Source organism: Lacerta agilis, chromosome 13 (assembly GCF_009819535.1).
Source record: "Lacerta agilis isolate rLacAgi1 chromosome 13, rLacAgi1.pri, whole genome shotgun sequence".
Taxonomy (NCBI): domain Eukaryota; kingdom Metazoa; phylum Chordata; class Lepidosauria; order Squamata; family Lacertidae; genus Lacerta; species Lacerta agilis.
The window spans coordinates 9,245,528-9,265,254 of record NC_046324.1 but is presented as its reverse complement, the minus strand read 5'-3'; the positions used below and the strand labels follow the sequence as shown (position 1 = coordinate 9,265,254).

The window sequence follows — 19,727 nt, the reverse complement described above, 5'->3', positions numbered from 1 at the left end:
TTTTACCCTGGCTTTTTTGACACATGAGGTATATAATTTTAGGACCCACCTTATTTTTATGATAAGATGTTTTCTATTGCTTTTAATATTGTGTTTTAATGTTGTAACCTGTCCTGGGACCTTAGGGTGAAGAGCAGGAAATAAATCTATCAACAAATAATCCCGTACTATTTTCTCATTCTAGTCTCAAACTTTGTCAGAGCTAAAGCAATCCTCCCTGATCATTACAAGCTTAAAGTTTCCTAACAAAGGAAATGTAGGGCAAATCTGATGCATTAAAAAATCAAATTGCTGAAGTCACAAACATCTACTACCATTCCCTCCCCCCCCCCAACCCAAATATACATAAGAAGCTAACTGAGACTTAGGGCACTGCAAGAACACTTGAAAGACAGTTTTGAAATACTGTTGCTCCCATTTTACAAAGATACAAGACTTTATCATTTATTTAGCAGACAAAGCATATTTTTCAATTAAGTTTGCTATTGGCCATTTTTACAACTATAAAAGGTGGACCAGGCAGTATGCTCAATTTGACAAGGCCAGTCAATTTGAAGTTTCAGGATTTGTTTCAGAGGCTGGCTCAGACCTTGGACTCTAGATTTTACATATTATGTTGATACTATTTTTCATTGTACAAGCCAACTGGCTGGGGTTGGAGGGAGAGCAAAGCAGTCTCTCTGTGTGTACCAATAAAATGTAATATATCTCAACGGAAATTCAAGAAATCCCTAACCTACAATCAATAGGAAGGAAGCAATTTAAAGCAATTTCTGCAATATGACAATAAAATAGTCAAGTGAAGGCACTCTTTTTTCCCTTATATTTAAAAACACACAAAGCAACCAACCCCCTTCATCACAGGCTATTCTGTGTACTCCTACCTAAGTGCTTTCTGGCCCATGGAATCAACAGAAAGGGAAAGAGAATAACCTATTTATGCATTTTCTGCTTTTCTTTCTGATTACACTAGTATCCTAGAAATGCACAGATTTCAGTTAGTAGCTATGAATAGGTTTCTGTGGCACTTAAAACCAGAGCACATCTCTCTCCGCAAACAGCTCTTGCCATAAAATTCATGATATGAAGTTGATGAACCTTGACAGCTCTTCAGAGAAAATGAACACTGAATCGTTTTTTAAAAAACATAAGCAAGGCCTCAATCCCCTACAGCATGAAAGCATTATTTCCCTTTTGGTAAATCCTGTTAGATTCTGCTCCACTCACTGTAAATCCAAGTCCTAGGTTTTCATTCTTGTTGAAGTATGTAAACACTCTTCTTTCCTTTTCCCCACATCAGTATCTTCATTTCAATTTCTATGTCTAGCATACAAAATCATTGCCCGCTATGATCCAATGAGCTGTCACACACCTAGAACTACTAGCCACAGGAGAGTCACACAAACACTTGCTACTTTCAGGAGCGAGTTAAAAATAATTGGCCAATTAGGCTGGTCAGCATGATCATCTTTACTAATATGACCCACAAAAATCTCGAACATTTCCTAGAGGGGGGAAAGCCTTGGAAAGGCCAGGTGAATATTGCAGCATTACTCACAATCCATAACCCTGCTTCCTTCTCCGCAAAATCTGTGCTCACTGTTTTGAACATCTGACTAGAGAAGCAGCACATTGTAGGTTTGTTGGGTGGATACAGCAGCAGGAATTTATCAAATTATGCCCCAACACAAGTTTCTAGGCATAAAGCCCACTCGTGAAACCTTGTAATGCCCCAAGGAGCTTTATCTGTTCATTCCTTCTGTTCTTTCTAGCAGAGGTGACTCCATTCTCTTCATGCACTTGAACAGGATAATAAGCCACTGCCACAGACCAGAAAAGGCCCTTACAGTCCCGCAAATAGAAACCATACAATAAACACAACAGAGAGTCGAGAAATTTATCTGTTTGGTAAGTGACTAGCAACAAATTAACTAGGGTGCAATGGGAGAAGCAAAATCTTATTTTCTAGAGCAAAACAAAAAGTAGCAATGTGGCCACTCCCATATCATCCTTAGCAGGTTACAGTGTTTCTGCCTAACTACCATACATGTCAAGAGATACAGATTAGGAACTTGGTTCTCTAGCCCTTACAAGCAATAAAGCAGCTCATAACCACCAAAACACTGTGGTGAGTGGCACAATGCAGCACTAAAAAACCCAACCCAACCCAACCACCTACTTAAACAGGGCAATCAGCCAAAACAAGGGAACATCCAATTTTCCTTTAAAAGCATTTGTCATAGAAGTTACAAGGATGAGCACAAGAGCAGCCTACAAACTTAGCCCAGTTGAACAACTTCAAAAAAACCTTTCAGTCCAACTTGTTTCTAAGGAATTGTAAACTGACTGAAATAGGACAGGATCTTGAATCTACATAATCCAAGTAAGTCAGGACTCCACTGGGAAAGCAGAGAAGCCCCCTCCCACAACTGCTATCATAGCTGCTTGCAGGTCCAAACATACCAATTTACTTTCTAACCTCACAGTTTCTGAAATGGTATATCAGAGAGCACAGTTTGTCATTTCTTCACTACTAGTGTGTCATCACTAATTTTGACTACTCAATTCTAATATTCAATGTTTAACATTTTTTGCTTCAATTAGAATAACTGATTGGTCCAATCTGTTTTAAAAAGAAAAAGGGCATACAACCTTTTTTAAAAAGAAGTAGTAGTACAGCTAATCTATGTGAGGGGATCCAGGTTATGAATTCTTGCTTAAGAACTTAAGTAAGTTAGTATCAGACTAATGTCTATACCAAGCCAGCATTTTTAAATGCATTTATTTTGGCAAGAATCCAAGGAAACAGGTGTAACGGGGTCATTGAAAATTAGCCATGGCCTACTTTCTGGCTAGCTCCAGTCCAACAACAAAAAACAGTGAGCACATAGCATAGAGAGGATTCTGCAACTTTAAGCAACCAATCCTGAGAAAACCAGCTCTTTTAGAAGAGAGTATAACAATGACAATGGAAGTGACCAACAAATGTTGAGGTTATATTGTGACCCAACTCCCCATGCCCTTATGAAAGTCACCACTTTCATAAATAACCTTAAGCAAGAATAATCTGAGCAAGTCTCACAAGCCCTGAACCTGCTGGACAAGATCAGGATGAGAAATTGTGTCACACAATTAATGGAGAATATTCATTTCCATGTGGATTATTTCTAAGCACTACTTCATACATTCATCTTTATATGGACACAATTCTCATGTAGGAAACTGTACATGTTCCACATACACATGGTCACATGTGATAAACACATATTTTGTTGCATCTCCATATTGCGGAAGCCCAGCCAACTGAAGTCACATACACATATCTGTGGCAAAACGTTAACCATATGCAGCCATCTTCAATCTCTTAACAGAAGCAGTATCAATGTAGGACTTTTATCAAGCATGAAACAGTTACAATTTCAAGTCATTTACAACGATATAACCCTACCTTGAAAGAGTGCTTGTTAGGACAAAGATGGAATATTTGTTCCCTAAGAGATGATATACCCCAGCAAACATCTACATGTGGAGGTTCAACAGACACCTGATCAGTTACATCTCATACTGCCAACAAGGTCACAGCTGTTGTGTCCCCCACAGGAGTTTTGCTAATTTTTAAAAGGCAAAAGATTTATACGATCTGAAGAGAAACCAGAGTATGGAGTTTTGCTAATTTTTAAACAGCAAAATAATCATTTATTTCCAATGAACTTCCAGATTTAGAAGCAGATTTAGCCCTCCAACATTCTACTTCCTTGGTACAAATTTCAGCCTAGTCCCAGTAAAATGTTTTCATTTTCAGCTCCTGACCAACAACAAGCTATGCCCTTTACAGCAAAGAAGAACACTGTAGTGTTTGGCATTACTGAGTAGACCCTAATTTCCAGCAGCAGTACCCTACCAGGCCCAGCCACCAGCCCACATCTTACCTTCTCTGCCTTGACCTTTTTGAGCTGTCGACACTCACTGTCACCATCTTCCAGCTCCGTCTTAATTCCCAAAGGATTGAGTGCAGATCCTGTGTCAATAGCTATACTTCCAAGCTGCTCAGCAGCAGCAGCAGCGGCAGCGGCAGCGGCAGCAGCAGCAGGCTCTGATCCTTGGCCGCCATCATACTGCCCAACCCTAACAGCCAAGGCAAGAGGCTGGAGTACACTGGGCTCCTTTTCTGCTGGAGCACCTGCACCCTCACTCCTTTCCTTCTTACTCTTGGACGAACCCCCCTCCTTCTCTTTCTTTGAGTTGGCCACACTTCGAGAAGCCTTGGCCGATTTCTCAGAGCCCTTTGGGGCAATGGCAGCCACCAAGCCACTAGAGTTCACGCCATCACCAGGTCGCCCCTGAACCTCCTTCTTGCCACTGGTCCCTTCACTTGGAGTGAACAGGGAGGATCCTGGGGCAGCCTTGCCACTGTCCTTGCTACTCTTACTCCGTTTGGATTTGGATTTGCTTTCCTTGCTCTGTGGACCTGGCACTGGGGTCACAAACTTGATGTTCTCTGGCAGTGTCGCCACAGCATTCGGTGCTGGTAGCCCCACCTCCTTGGAGCCTGACATTTCCAATTTTTGTTGGTCCTTTTCCAAATCCGCGTCCAGGTCAATGATGAGATTCCCTACTCCAATGTCCCATTCATCCCCACTGTCATACGTCTCAACTGGGTTTGCATCCACTCCTTTCCCTCCGGAAGCTCCACTGCTCAAGGACATCTTAGAGTTAACGACCCACCTCAAGGTTCAAGCCTCTTGTCTGCTCCCTCAGCCTTTGGGTATGAAGTAGCAGCTTCGGCTATGTTCTCAAGCCTCCAGTTATCAAGGTGCGCCCAGATGACAACATAATTGCTGAAAGGGAAAGCAAGAATAATGGATATTACATTGCAGTTACTCAGGAAATGGGTCTAAGAACCAGTACACAAGCATATATGGGAAGGTGTTCACATTCAGACAAATAAAGATACACATGCAGACCAGCTGAGCATATACTTATTTATTCCCCAGACTTGTACTACGCAACTGGTGTTACACTAACATCAAAAGTCCTATACCAATGCCACTGGTGGTAAAATACTACCATATAATTGCAATGTGTAGGTGGACTATAGTAGAGCTAAGCTCCTCTCCCCACACCAAAGTACTTTTATGATCAAATTAAGGCACCAAAGTCAAAATAGCATACCGGGCCTTGTTACATTAGCACATCACAGAGAGAAGCACAAATCCCAAAGTATTAAGGCAATATGCTGCTTGTCAATCTGTCCTACATTGTCATACCCATTGAAAATCTTTTTTTTAAAGCACCATAACTGTAAAACTGCATCCATGCATACAATTTTATTTGTATGCTGGCTTCCCACAGTTCAAACCACACTCAATGTGACTTACAACACTAAAAAAATACACAATGGAATTCGTCATAAAAAACAAATAAAACATTAAAAGTATGATTTCGTGACAGGCAACCGGCCTTTTGTGAGGAAGTGGAGATGTCTGGCCGCCAGGTCTAGTGCCTAACATCTTCAACTGGCTGGCTGGTGTGGCTGAAATGCCACACCAGTCAGTTGGTATGGGGGGCAGCATGGAACCAAAATACATGCCTCTTTTGGTGCTGCACTGCCCAGTGAATCAACTGATCTGAATCACCACAGACCCAGTGGTTTGCACAACAGCCCAAAACCCAAAGACGCACATCTTTGGGTGCCAGAGTGCATCACCTGGCTCACTTAGCACCCAAAGAGACACATCTTTTGGTGCTGGGTGAACTAGGATATTCACACAGCAGAGTGCAAATCACTTGATCTACAGGAAAGTGAGGAACCAAAAGACTCACTGACTCTGGTTCCTCAGCTGCTGCCAGAGAAGCACACTGGGGTGGAATGAGTAACTTGGTGCCTCCAAATTCATTAAGGTGTGGGAGTCTTCATCTGCTTTTCCTGCCTGCTGCACATGGATTTAACAGCAAAAGTAGCCTTGGCTAGCTGGGCTCAGAAGCACTTTAACAAGAGCAACCCTCGCGCCTGCTCAAAGGTGCCACCCGTCTCTCCAGTATGAGCTGCCACTTTGTTTCTTTCCCCATTTCATGCTCTGGAGTGGGTGAGAATTTGGTGAGCTTTCCCTTTTTGGGCTTCCTGCCTCCTTCCCTTAAATCCTTTATTGCTGAAACTAACAACTCACAGGTGGGGGGGGGGGAGTGAAAGAAACATAGAATCAGAGTTGGAAGGGACCCAAAGGATCATCTGGACCAGTGATGGCCAAACTTGGCCTTCCAGCTGTTTTGGGACTACAATTCCCATCATCCCTGACCACTGGTCCTGTTAGCTAAGGATGATGGGAGTTGTAGTCCCAAAACAGCTCGAGGGCCAAGTTTGGCCATCACTGATCTAGACCAACCCCCCGGAATGCAGGAATATGCAGCTGTCCCTTATGGGAATCAAACCTGCAAACTTGGAGATATCAGCACCATGCTCTAGCCAACGCAGATTATCTGGCGATACCCGATTCTCTCACTCACCCGCTCATCCCTCTCTTTTTGTTTAATGCCCTGTTTGTGAGGTATACTATGTGATCACCCTGCTGACTTGTGGCACTTTATTGTTCTCTCAACTGCTTTGAATAGGAATGGGAAAGACGGCCAAACATGGATTTACTTGAGATACATTGGTCACAGGGGTAGAGGGGGCAGAAACAGGAGCAATATACTGCCAGCAACAGCATCATTCATTCCTTTAGGTTTGCTAGAGCCCTGTGGCTTATCAGCTTAGAAACAGTATGAACGGTAAAATTAAATCAGCAAACACCCATGTAAAGCATTCTCAAGTTGCAGGCAGAAACCAAAAGCTGGGCTGGTTCAGAAAGTGCCCATAGCATCCTAATTTGTTCTTACCTGAAAAGACTAGGAAACAAACTCTGTACAGCAGGGAAGGGGGAATGTTTTTAAAGCTCTTGTAACTTGTGTGTGTGTGTGTGTATCTGAGACCTACTCTCCCATTACAGCATGCATATTTTTCCTGCATGAAATTGCATTAGCAATTGGGTGTGTTTGTGTGTGTAAATTTATTTTAAACCTGCCTTTTTGGCACTGATCTGCAGGGCAATGCAGCACCAAAAGACACAATGAACCTCTCCTTCCAGTCACAGACTCCTCTCCCTGCACACCCCGCCAGTGCACACAAATAAAAAAGAAGAAGCAAAATAGCAAGACAGAGTAAAAGAGAGGGGGTGGTAGATCTGTCCCCTCATGCCCCTAAGCCCAGTCAGATTTCCTTCCTCTGAGCCCTAGAACAGGCTGCTGCTGCTGGGCACTCGTATTTCCCTTCAAGGCAAAGCAAGCAGCATACAAAGCCTCGCTTCTCTACCTTATCATAGACAGCATGGAGGACGTGTGCTGCTCCTTGTTGCAAAAGGAAACATCTTTTACCTCAAGAAGCCAATTCCCTCTCCCAGAAGCCAAATACCAGGGAAGAGTCACTAATCACTCATCTTTGCATACCATGCTTTGGAGAAACAGAACTGCTGTGTGGGAAACAGCCTTTAAACTGGTGAATATTCTATTAAATAGAATATTTTAAAGATAGAAGAAAGGCAGGATGGAATTGTATGATCTTTTAAGTGCTATACAGTGGTACCTTGGTTTAAGAACAGTCCTGTTTAGAGTGGCATACAAAGGATGAAATGGTTAAATCTGTAATGATTGACTGGGCGAGAGATGTGGGGCACAACATAATGTTGGAGGATTGGGAGAGGTTGTGAAAGGAAGGTATCAAGTTTACAACATGTAATTTACTAAGAGAAAATATTATGAAGATGATATATAGATGGTATTTAACACCAGTGAAACTAGCTAAGATGTATCATGGTATGAGTAATGAATGTTGGAAGTGTAAACAAGTAGAAGGTACCTTCTATCATATGTGGTGGACGTGCCCAAAGGTAAAGGTCTTCTGGGAGAAAATTTATAACGAACTTTAAAAAGTGTTGAAAAACACATTTACTAAGAAACCAGAGGCCTTTCTGCTGGGCATGTCCAATCATGAGATCCCCAACAAAGATAGAATATTTTTTATGTATGCCACAACAGCTGCTAGGATTTTAATTGCTAAAAACTGGAAAACTGAAGAACTACCAACAGTGGAAGACTGGCAGATGAAGTTAATTGAGTACATGGAACTCGCAGAACTGACCGCGAAACTCCAAGACCAGAGGGAGGAGAAGGTGCAAGAAGATTGGAAGAAATTTAAAGAATATTTGAAACGACGTGAAAAGTTAGATATCTGAAGTTGAAATCAGTGGACATTATAGGTGATAGCATTAAAATGTTAGTTTAAAATAGTACATAAGAAGATAGAATTGTGATTATTTTCATTTTTTGTATTCCTGTTAAGAATAAGGTGATAGATATAAGATGATAGATAAGGATTAAGATTAGTTGTAAAAGTAGAGTTAAAGTAGTTATAAAGTTACTAGAAGAGAAGACGTGAGGAAGTCCCCCAAGCAAGATTATAAATAAGATTAAGATAATTAAATAGGTGTTTTGTTGTTCTAGGTGTGTCTTATGTATGGTATAAGTCTTTTTTGTTTTGTATTTTGTAGTCTGTATTGTCTATGTAGTTTTTCCTTTTTCTTTTTTGTATTTTCTTTAAATACCAATAAATTTTTATATAAAAAAAAGAACAGTCCTGTTTAAGAATGATTTGGTTTACAAACTCTGCAAAACTGAAAATAGCGTCTTGGTTTGAGAAGTTTACCTCGGTCTAAGAACATAATCCAAAAGGTGGAAGCACACCGGTGGCGGGAGGCCATCTCGTTAGGGAAAGCACGCCTTGGTTTAAGAACAGTTTTTATTTAAGAACAGACTTCTGGAATGGATTAAGTACGTAAAATGAGGTACCACTGTAATTCAAACTACAAGGGGTCAGTATTACTTGCACATTTTAAATGGAAGTGTAAAACAAAATAAAGGAGTTCATTTTATTTTATTTTTAGGGAAAGCTCATTTTTTATGTCAGAAGAAATGATATGTTAGGGTTTGTGTAAACAACCAATGAGGTTTTTCATGCTAAATCCTAATTATCAATATAGAAGGGTTGGGTTGTTTTTTTAAGTGCAAACATTTCCCACAGACTTCATTCTCCTCCATATTCATGGAGCTAACACACTATGACTACAATGGTAATTTGGGGTGGAGGCAAACCTTCAAAGAAACCAAAGATCTTGAAATGGTGGAGCATCACACTACTTTTATAAATATTTGTATCAGTGCTCCTTGCCAGGGAAGTGCTTTCCTTTATAGAAATAAAAACATTTGAACTTTGAAAACAATCACGTTATGTGAGCATGAGTGGACAGAGTAAGACAATGTCCCTCACTGGCAACTCCACCTATCACAGAAGCTGTGACTTTTGCAAACTGAAAGAAAAAGGTTCTCGCCAGTGTAGTTAGAGTATCTGCTATTAAAATTTGATATTAACAATGTGTCACTGCTGTGGACTGCGTTCATGCATTTTGAAAAAATAAATGGAAAGTGCTGCTGTATGGGGAGTAGGCAGGTGGCCAGCCATTCTGTTTTTGCACCCGTAACCCAGGCTCCAGGAGCCACTGGCAACTAGCTTTTCTATCCCTGTTTCTAACACTTCTAGCAATAAAAATGAAAACCCAAATTTACATATGCAGTTTGATGGCTGTAGGAGTAGCTTTTTGTTATTATTAATTTGCTTGTCACTTCTCACATCCAAGGAATTCTTGAAGCAACTTAAAAGTAGAATTCAGTACACATACTCATTGAAACAATACTATGCAATCTTTGCCCTGGCATGAAAAAGATGACATGTTGGCACCCTGCAAGCTTTCCTTGAGAGTATTTCATGAGCTGCAACTGAGAATGCCCATTCTCTCACTGACACCCTCCAAGCATCTATTAGTGGGGCATGCAGTGAAGAGCCTCAGATTATGGCTCTGGTAGATAGCTATGGGGAAAGGTTAGATAGAGCTGTGCAGATGTGCAACATGTGAAGACCAAAAGTACACCAATAGCAATGCATGGAATGCATAATGCATGGGTAGGCAAACTAAAGCCCGGGGGCTGGATCTGGCCCAAACGCCTTCTAAATCCGGCCTGCAGACGGTCTGGGAATCAGTGTGTTTTTACATGAGTAGAATGTGTCCTTTAATTTAAAATGCATCTCTGGGTTATTTGTGGGGCCTGTCTGGTGTTTTTACATGAGTAGAATGTGTGCTTTTATTTAAAATGTAATCTCTAGGCTATTTGTGGGGCATAGGAATTTGTTCATTCCTCCCAAAAAAATATAGTCCAGCTCCTCACAAGGTCTGAGGGACAGTGGACCAGCCCCCTGCTGAAAAAGTTTGCTGACCCCTGGCATAATGGTTGTCCCCATCGTGCTAGGCTACAATTACTAAGTGACCAAGCACACTATCTTCGCGAAGACTCTATACATCAAATATTTCCCTGGAGGCTACAAAGTAGCAAGCCAGTCACTCCACAAGATAACTATATGGCAATTATATTTTCAAAAGATAATTAACACATGAAATGGCATTCTTCCTAGCAGTGAGCCAAATTCCACCAAAGGGTAGTTTCAGGTGCACCTTTGAAACCCACGGCCACCCCACCAGCTTTGGCTCTCCTTTAAGTGTTTTGATCTTCTGCTCCTCTATGCTGAGCACAGAAGACTGATGATCTGTCATGTTTACAAATGGTAAACACTTAAAGCTGACATTGTTTTTAAAGGAGCCTAAAAGGGTTGCTTGGCAGTATATAGCCAGAAACAGGTACCCTGAGCCATGTCAAAGACTGAGTCATCTGAGGGGTTGAGATAGCCAAGCTTTTTCCAACCATTGTCTACAGAATTACTGGTTCCTTAATTCTAATAATTTGCCCCCTGACAGGTCATTATAGATTTTTAACCCCATGAGACAATGCTTGGTATCTGAGCAAGATATAGAGACTTCTTATCTCTCTTTTTACAGTCCTCACAATAGTGATTTTATTAAATTAGTTCCTTTTATAAAACATTACAAATGTCATAATTGTTAACATAGCAATGTGCCCAACTGTCATAACTGTTGCAGTTTGCTAAGCAGGATTCCTGTAAAGGGGGGAGGGAGAGAGAGAAGAAACGAAAAACATCAAAGTCTTGTGAGAGCTTAACTAAAGCCACCAAAAACTGGTGATAAAGAATTCTCCCAAAGAGTCAGAAATCAGAAAAAATGTGTATAAAGCCACAAGTTTTCCCCATCCAATGCAACAGAACCAGCCTCTGTTCTAACCCAAACATAGGGTTTATTATCTTAATGGTAAAGAAAGTGTAAACTCAGGGGAATGTTCCATGCAGCTGTGGAGTCAGAAGCAGCTTTCAAAATCTACAGTCTGTTGAGCCCTCCCCTTGCACTAAACCATAGTGTAGTGTAGTGTACTGCTACCTGCCACCCTGGAATGCTTTGGCTGCCTGACTTGTTAAGATACTATCACTGAGCCTTTATTTCCACAGCTGAGATCATAAGCAACCTCCCTCCTGCATGGGCTAGTCTGAAGGAAGGTCAGAGGAAAATGATCCATCTGTTTCATCTCCCTTCGTCATTACAGAACAAGAGGGTGGTCTCAGTCAAAAAAGCAGGCAATCCCCAGCCTACACACACCAAGAGCTCCTTGAACACCAACCTTGTATGACTCACTTTTTTCTTCTGAAGAAGTTGAAACACTAACTATAGTGCTCATAGAACCATAGAGTTGGAAGGGGGTTGAGGGTCATCTAGTCCAACTCCCTGCAATGCAGGAATCTCAACTAAAGCATCCAAGAAAGATGGCCATCCAACCTTTGCTTAAAAACCTCCAAGGAAGGAGAATCCACCACCTCTTGAGGGAGTGCATTCCACAGTCAAACAGCTCTGTCAGAAAAGTTCTTTCTGATGTTTAGTTGGAATCTCCTTTCTTGTAACTTGGAGCCATCGGTTTGAGTCCAATGACCATGGTATCCTTCTGGGCTGTCCAAGGGGGTTGGGAGCTGAGGGCATTGTTATGCAATGGTTCCACTCCTTCCTTCTGGGCAGTGTCCAGTGTTCGGTGAGTGACACTGAGATCCAACACCAGTGGGCCTTCTGGTGGTTCTCTCAATGCACGAAGTGAAGTTACAGGGAACCAGGCAGAGGGCCTTCTCGGGACTGGCACCCAATCTGTGGAACACTCTCCCATCAGATGTCAAATGGATAAGTAACTATACAAACTTTAGAACACATCTGAAGGCAGTACTGTATAAGTAAGTTTTTTTTATTATGTTTTTAGTACAGGGTACTACTACTAATAATAATAATAACAACAACAACAACAACAACAACAACAACAATAATAATAATAAATACTGAGCAAACAGTTTCTATAGCAAACACATACAGACTCACCACAGAAAAGTGACACACTGAAATCAAGGTGCAAATTGGGGTTTGTAAAACTCTTATTTTCAAAACTTTAACTTCACAACTTTTAACTTTTCCTTGCAATTACAATCTACACCAATATACACTTGAATGTCTCCAGATTTCCAGAAGACTAAGTCCAGATAGTTAATCAGTGTAACAGAAACATGCATTTATACTATCTAATGTTTTTGATACCACATATTAGTGCATATATCCAAAGCTACTTGATTTTCTTTATACAGATTACAAAGGCAAAATTAACTACACTTAAACAGCATCCTCGTGCTCATCTCAAACTAGTGGTGACTCAACCCACGTCCCACGCAAACCTACAACTATTGCCCAAAAACAAAACAACGACTGTAATAAGACAAAGAGTGCAATCCTGCTGTTCCTACACATGTGGAAGAGCATGCAAAGCTGCCCTATTAAAAAAAGCTAGCATAGCTTTCCTCTCCCACACCTGGCTGCCTCCATACCAAATTTTAAAACAAGAAATAAAAGGAATAAAAAGGAATAAAATGCAATTAAAAATAGTATGAATATTTTGATACAATGGATATGCCCACTGTGTTATAGAATAATATCTGTCAACTTCACTGTTTATAGAGTAATATTTGTCAACTTTATAATATTTGTCAGCACTCCCTTCAAATGCCTTGTCAACCTCCTTCCCGCTTCTTGCTGCCAGCCTCAGCTTTATTTTATAAACTTGATGGCTCTCAAATGGCAAATATTTCTCAACTCCACTTTCATCACTATTTAACCCCTTAATCCTCATCCCAACTGTAACCATGAAACTGCATTTGCTCACATTCATCCTATCTCCAACTCCACCCCCAAATTTAATTGTAATACCTTTCAGGGCAAAGTATCTTAAGTTTTTGCCTGAAAAATTATATAATTATATAAAGCAGTGTGAACACCCGATTAATATTTACCAAATTTGTATCCTGTCCTTCCTCAGATTCCTAGGTGGGATTTAAGCAATCCACACTGCACATTAAAAAATGTATTTAAATCTAGCACGTCGTCACCTCTTATATCAAAGAAAGGAACAGACAAGATGGAGCTTTTACAATCAAGACAGAGATGCTTTGACTAAGTCAATCTTTATTCTACTTCTAACTAAAGACAGAGTAGGGAGAGTGTCGGAATACGTTTCACGGATCCGCCATGGATTCATATTTATTTGGTTATTTTATAAGTTTTTCGAGGTCTACTTTTGGTATAATTGCGCGCAAAAGTGAAAGTGAAAGCATGAATGAATAGTGTGATTCACTTACAAGAGTAATCCGCCTTTATTTTGTAGATCCGGTCATGTTCAAAGTTGTTAATGAGCGTTAAACTTGCTTCCCGCCCTTTTGGAGGGCAGCAACAGTGATTTTATTGGTTAAAGTACTAATGATGATGTCACGTTTGTTCCCTAATAAAAGGCAGAGGCACCCCGCTTAGGCACGAGACCGCACGTTCTTTAGAAGAAGTTCGTTTATGTTCTTTTAGTTGGGTTTTAGTTGAAGTCAAGTTTAGTTTAAGGGACTAGGAGCGGGCTGGACGGGTTGGATGGGTTTTTCTTTTAGTTAGAGTTAGATCGCGGAAGATCATTCGGTTTAGCCTTAGTTAGGTTTTCTTTAGGTTAGCCTAGGGTTAGGCCCGCGGAAGATATTTCGGTTTTAGTTTATTTAGTTAGCCTCGCGGAAGATTGGGCGCGCAGGGTCTTTAAGCTTAGGAGAACTTAGCTTAGGGGACGAGCCTACGCGGGTTCTGCCGAAGCCACTAAAGATACAACCGGTGTCTGTCTTCCTTGGGGTTAAAGGGGGGAGTAAAGTAAAAAAATTTTATTTCTTTAAATTGGTCCGTCTATTCAGAGTCAGGGTACATATTTTATTTCACGAGGCAACTTTTCTTTAAAGAAGGCAACTAGAAACTCACACACCATCAGAGTCTTCAATTGGCTTACTCATCATCCTTCAGACTGTGAGGCTTGGCCGGCGACCGTGCTCAAAAGCACGCGGAACGCTGGCCACTTTCCCCGCAACTGGTACCTCGTGCATAACCAATCCAAGGCCGTGCACGAGGAGCTCCAGCACCCAAACCCCGACAGGAGAGTGTGTGTGTGTGTGTGTGTGTGAGTGTGTGTATCTGCCTGCCTCCCTGTGTGTGGTGAAGAGAAGCATATAAATAAGAGAAAATATAGGACAGAAAGCGCTATAAACATTTTATATTATCTTGCTTTACAGAAAACACACTATGCCAGAGCCCAGCTGCATGAGTCAGTTGGAAGTGACAAAAAACACAAGCCCTGCCTACAAGCATCTGGATGAAAGGGACAAATGAGCTGAGAGAAAGGCATGTTTGGCAAAACCTGACCGTGATCAACTCCCACCCGGAAACCTGTGTCCCTACTGTGGAAGGATGTGCGGATCCAGAATTGGCCTCCACAGTCACTTACGGACACACTGTTAAGACCATATTGATGGAAGACAATCTTATTTTGCTACGAGTGATCGCCAAAGAAAAAGAATACTACATGTCCCAACAAATATGTAGCTTCATTCAAAATTATAGCAGTATTATACAATAAACCCTAACTAAGCCCCCACATAGAGGCCAGGTGCTGTTGACAACTCCTCTAAGTCACAATCAGTAAATGGTCAGGGATTCTGTTGTTAAGTCCAACAACCTCCAGAGGGCATCATATTGGCTACCAAAGTCTTGCTCCTGGCACCCTGCCCTACAGAGTGTCCATTAGAGAGAAAAGAAATACAGTAAAGGCATCTGAAAACCAGATGGAAAAAACCCACCCGAGTTTTTTTTAATCCCTCTCCACTTCCTCCCTGCCACACAGAACTCATCGATACACAGCTGAAAGTACATGTATTCACTTGTCCAGTTGGCAATCTTCCAACAGGCAATTCTAAGAGAAGCCCTGGAACAGAAATACTAAAGGAAATTGCTTCTCACTTGGAAAACTGCACACATGCAGTGGCCTGACATAAATAATTCAGCTCCATTAAGGGCTGCAACCTCCACAAACCACATCTACATTCCTAGAAGCAGCCATGTCATTAGAGTTCACTTTGAACTCGCAGCCCCTATCAAAACACTTCTAACAAATCACATAATGCAACTCTCAGGAAAGCACTGCACACAGATCAGTATGCAACCAAGGGTCCATTGTGCCTTAACTCACAGTGGCTGCTCCCAGGCTAGCCACAACAGCTTGCATTACACTTCTGACCTTTTGTAGTGAAACAATAGGCAGAGAAAACCTAACTGGGAATGACTGGACACCCAAAGGAGAATTGATCCCATTAAAAGTTCAGTGCATATAAAGAGAATGTCTCCTACCAGTCTGTTCAAATCTGCAGACTCTGGGATTAGCTTCTGGTTGCTTCCAGACATGAGTGACTGCAATTTTCACCCTGATTAACTTTCAGGAATGCTTGCACTGAGGAACAGCAGAAACAGTGGAAAATCTCCAGCACCAGGCAACTGCTGCTCTAGAGCATGGCAAAGGTAACAGGATTTCAGATTACTGCTCTGCCTTACTGAGATCAGTCCAAAACAGCATATGTGCCTTCTGGCTCCAGACAACCCCTGGGAACGTAAGTCAGGAACAATCAGAGCAATTGGAGCAGAACAGGGTAAGTTTCAAGCTGCAACATCTCAGTCAGAAAAAATATAGCAGACTCTACCTGGGAAGCCTAGGAACAAACTCTTGTTAAACCCCAGCCGGTCCTTTTACTGTCCGTTTTTCCAGAGGTCAGAGCAGAAACATGAGCAGCTGCTGTGTTCAGGAGCCGCTCCTCCTGCCATCTCTTGCTGGCAGCCAGCCTATGTCTTTCTTCTATACACTACCTCTACACAGGATCCTTTTTTGTTTCCTTTTATGACTAAAGAAACCCAGAGGGATGTATCTTGCTTTGCAGAGGAAGCTGCAGTGCTCTTAGCTCCTCAGACTACAGAGCTGTGCTCCCTCCAGCTGCCTTGTTTAGGTTTTATTTAAAAAAAAAAGCCATAAAAAAGGAATCGTTTCGTAGCTTTCTTTTTAAGATGTTCCTCTCTTCCTCTGTCTCTCTCCAATGATGAAAACAATGTTGAATGAAAGCCAGCTGGCAGCCAGAAGAAGAGATGAGAAATCTGCACAAAGGAGCTTCCTAACTAGCTGCTTTCAGTTCAAGGAACGTCTGCTGGCAGGGGGAGGGGTGCATCTTTGCTTCTCCCTATCCTAGGAAGACTATATCAGACAACAGAAATGTGCTATTGCTGCCTCCCTCCACCCCATGAGTCTTCTCTACAGTACTGATGCACAGCCATAATATAAAATGTTGCAAGCACATGTGTGAATTGGAGAAAAGTGTTGTGCAACCAGGCCCGTCTTAGAGGGATCGGCCGCCCTGGCGCAGCGATCCCTCGGCGCCCCCAGCCTGCCGCCTCTCCGCCCGCCTCCCTCCCGCGCTGGCCGCCCCTCGGGAGGGGGGGTGGGCGAGCGGGGATGAGAGGTGTGGCGTTGGAGCGGGCGCCGCGCTCCGGCGGGCGGAGGATGAGGGGCGGGCGGGCGCTCGCGGGCTGCAAGCCGGCCGCCCTTGCCTCCCAGAGCCCCAGCTGGAGTGCTGGAAGGTCGCGCAAAGCCCCGCGCCGCTTCAGCGCTCCAGCTGGGGCTCCGGGAGGCGAGGGCAGACGGCTTACAGCCCGCCCGCCCGCCGGCGCGCGAGTGCCCGCCTGCCCGTGGGGGCGGGGGCGGGTTGGGGAGGGGGAGCCCGGTATGCCGGTGGGCTCGCGGGGGCGCCCCTGGGGTGCCCTGCGCCCTGGCGCGCCCGCCACCGGCCTCTATGGATGAGACGGCTCTGTGTGCAACACTACAATAATGCACACACTTTCACTTACTCTTCCAACCCAAACAATTAGGCTTGAAAAAAGTGCTTGTGCTTCCCCACACAGCCTGATGGTGGTGTGGTGTGTGACCTTCCTGGAGGGTGCAGCAGGAGAGTCAAGTTTTAACCTTTGCTCCCCAGGTGCAATCTCCAGGAAAAAAGAAAGCCAGTGTGGTACCAGTGGTTAAAGTGTCAGACCAGGACCTGCGAGAACACAATTCAAATCCCCACATGGCGATGAAGCTCCTGGATGATTTGGGGCCAATCAGTGCTTCTCAGCCTAACCAACCTCACAGTGTTGCTGTGGAGATGAAATGAGGAGGCAGCTGAACCTATGGAGGACAGAAGGACAGGCAGACAGAGAAACCACTTTCCAAAATATATAGTTAGTAGATAATAATCAAGATCTTCGTCCTCCCAATCCCGTCACTTGTGTAAGTATTACAAGACAGAAGAGCCACAGGCAGAAGCAGCAGATTTAAGTCAATACGGCTCAAAGTTATATAAAAGCTAAAGTCTAGTAAGTTAACATGTTCCTCCAAAAATAATGCACTGATTCATCAAAACTGGTCCTGAGCACCTGTGTGCCTGACAAAGTAAATGACCCTCTTCTAGCACATTGTGACATACATTTTTTAAACCCTTTCCTAAACTTTCAAATATGAGTGCCAGAAGAATGTCATCTCAGCATTAGAATGAAAGACCACAAAGCATTCATATCTGTTAAGAATCTTAAATTATAAATAGCCTTTGCTGCACATTTTCCTAATATATTAAGTCTTATAATCCATAACCACAACTGGTATGCAAGCAACAGAGAGTTCAACTTGGACATTTTGACCCTTCAATAAAATATGCAAGACTGCTCGAAAATGCAGAGCAGGCAAAAGCAAGCTCTTGGCTCCTTTGGAAGTCCACTAACACTGCGCACCCTAAATAATACACAGTTTTGTATAAAAACGCAAACCTCATATATCACTACTCAAAAGTGCAAGGGTCCTGTTCAGAATTCCCACACATTAACAATGCAGCCTTAAGCATGTTTACACAGACATAAGCCCCACTGAGCTCTATGGTGCTTACTTCCTGGTAGATATGTGTATAGTATTGTATTCCCATTCCATAATTAAGGTGGCACAGAGTAATTAAACTTCATTGTTCCAAACAGTTTAAGTACACCGAATTATAAAATCTGTTCTCAAAAGGATTCACAATCTTTAATAAATTCTACCTTGGCCACTTCTGGAATAAGCAGCAAACCTCTGGGGTTTTTATGGGGGGGGGGGGTTAATAAAAAGTGCTTATAGAAAGATTGTTCTACAAAACTAGATTTCTCCATTTGTGCAAAATGCTTGTTCAAACATTATTTCAGCTCCCACTACTGAAATGTGGGTGTTGTGGTGGGGATTTGTTGGGAACAATTTGAACCACCTATAATTTTAGTATTCTGGGTGGCTGCCTCATGCAGTTGTGGAATTTGAAGGTAAATGCCTGTTCCACACCAATGAGCACCCAGGGAAAAGCAATTATTACAAGGCACTTTTTATAAAAAAAAAAAAACTTCAAAGCATTCTTAACAAAGGCAGACTACATAACTGGATCAATCTAAATAAGCCATGAGCAACACCTATAACTTCAACCTCTGGAAAACAAACCTTGTGGCCAGATTCAGTGGGGGCATCTGCAGAACAATGACATAGAATGCCCAGAGAGTGACCTCTACCCTAACCTCATGGCCTGGCTCCTCAAAAAGGTCACTGGATGCTGTCTGCTGCATGGCTTGTTCTTTCCTTCCTGGGCCCCAGTGCCGTTGGGCAGGAGACAGAGTGGACTAAGGGCCTCCCTAGGGAAACTATGAATAGGCAGCTCTGGATGCCTTTCTGCCTCCACTGGAGACAAAAAAATATAGTATATCTCTGATTCTAAACATGATGGGCTTTTGCTTTATTGGCTAATGGCCTCAGTTCCAAGCATTCAATAACAAATTAAGCAAGGCATGCTGGAGCTAGATGGGGCTTTGCATGTGGCAGAATGCTTACCTGCACTTGCGATATTTCATCTGCTGTCATGTGTTAACCTCACAACTGGGATAAAAAGGTTCATATTACACTGTCACCCCAGAGCAGCAGATCTGCCCTGCACTAGGTGTTGAAACAAGCCTCTAATCTGGATTCAGCAGCTCACAGAACTATGGTTGAACAGGTACTGCTCTTTCCAATGGCTGAGAATGCCAGATGATTGCTCCACACATTACTTTTTCAATACAGTGGTACCTCTGTTTACCGTACAAACTTAATCCATTCCAGAAGTCTGTTCTTAAACCGAAACCATTGACTGAGGTAAAGTTCGCAAACCAGGACACTACTTCCAGTTTTGTGGAGTTCGTAAACCGAATAGTTCTTAAACAGGGCTGTTCTTAAACCGAAGT

The 19,727-nt window shown here is 42.5% G+C and overlaps 1 protein-coding gene across 4 annotated transcripts in view; it reads right to left on the bottom strand.

Annotated features, from left to right (window-relative positions):
• The window catches only part of ZNF609 (zinc finger protein 609), a 112,384-nt gene that overhangs the window by 83,466 nt on the left and 9,191 nt on the right, over window positions 1–19,727 (bottom strand). For 3 of the 4 annotated variants that reach the window (XM_033167871.1, XM_033167873.1, XM_033167872.1), the window contains exon 2: window positions 3,930–4,838. In XM_033167871.1, coding sequence (XP_033023762.1) covers window positions 3,930–4,706 — 777 coding nt within the window. In that variant the 5' untranslated portion in view covers window positions 4,707–4,838. The remainder of the gene's footprint in view (window positions 1–3,929; window positions 4,839–19,727) is intronic. The other variant, XM_033167875.1, reaches the window with a different exon arrangement.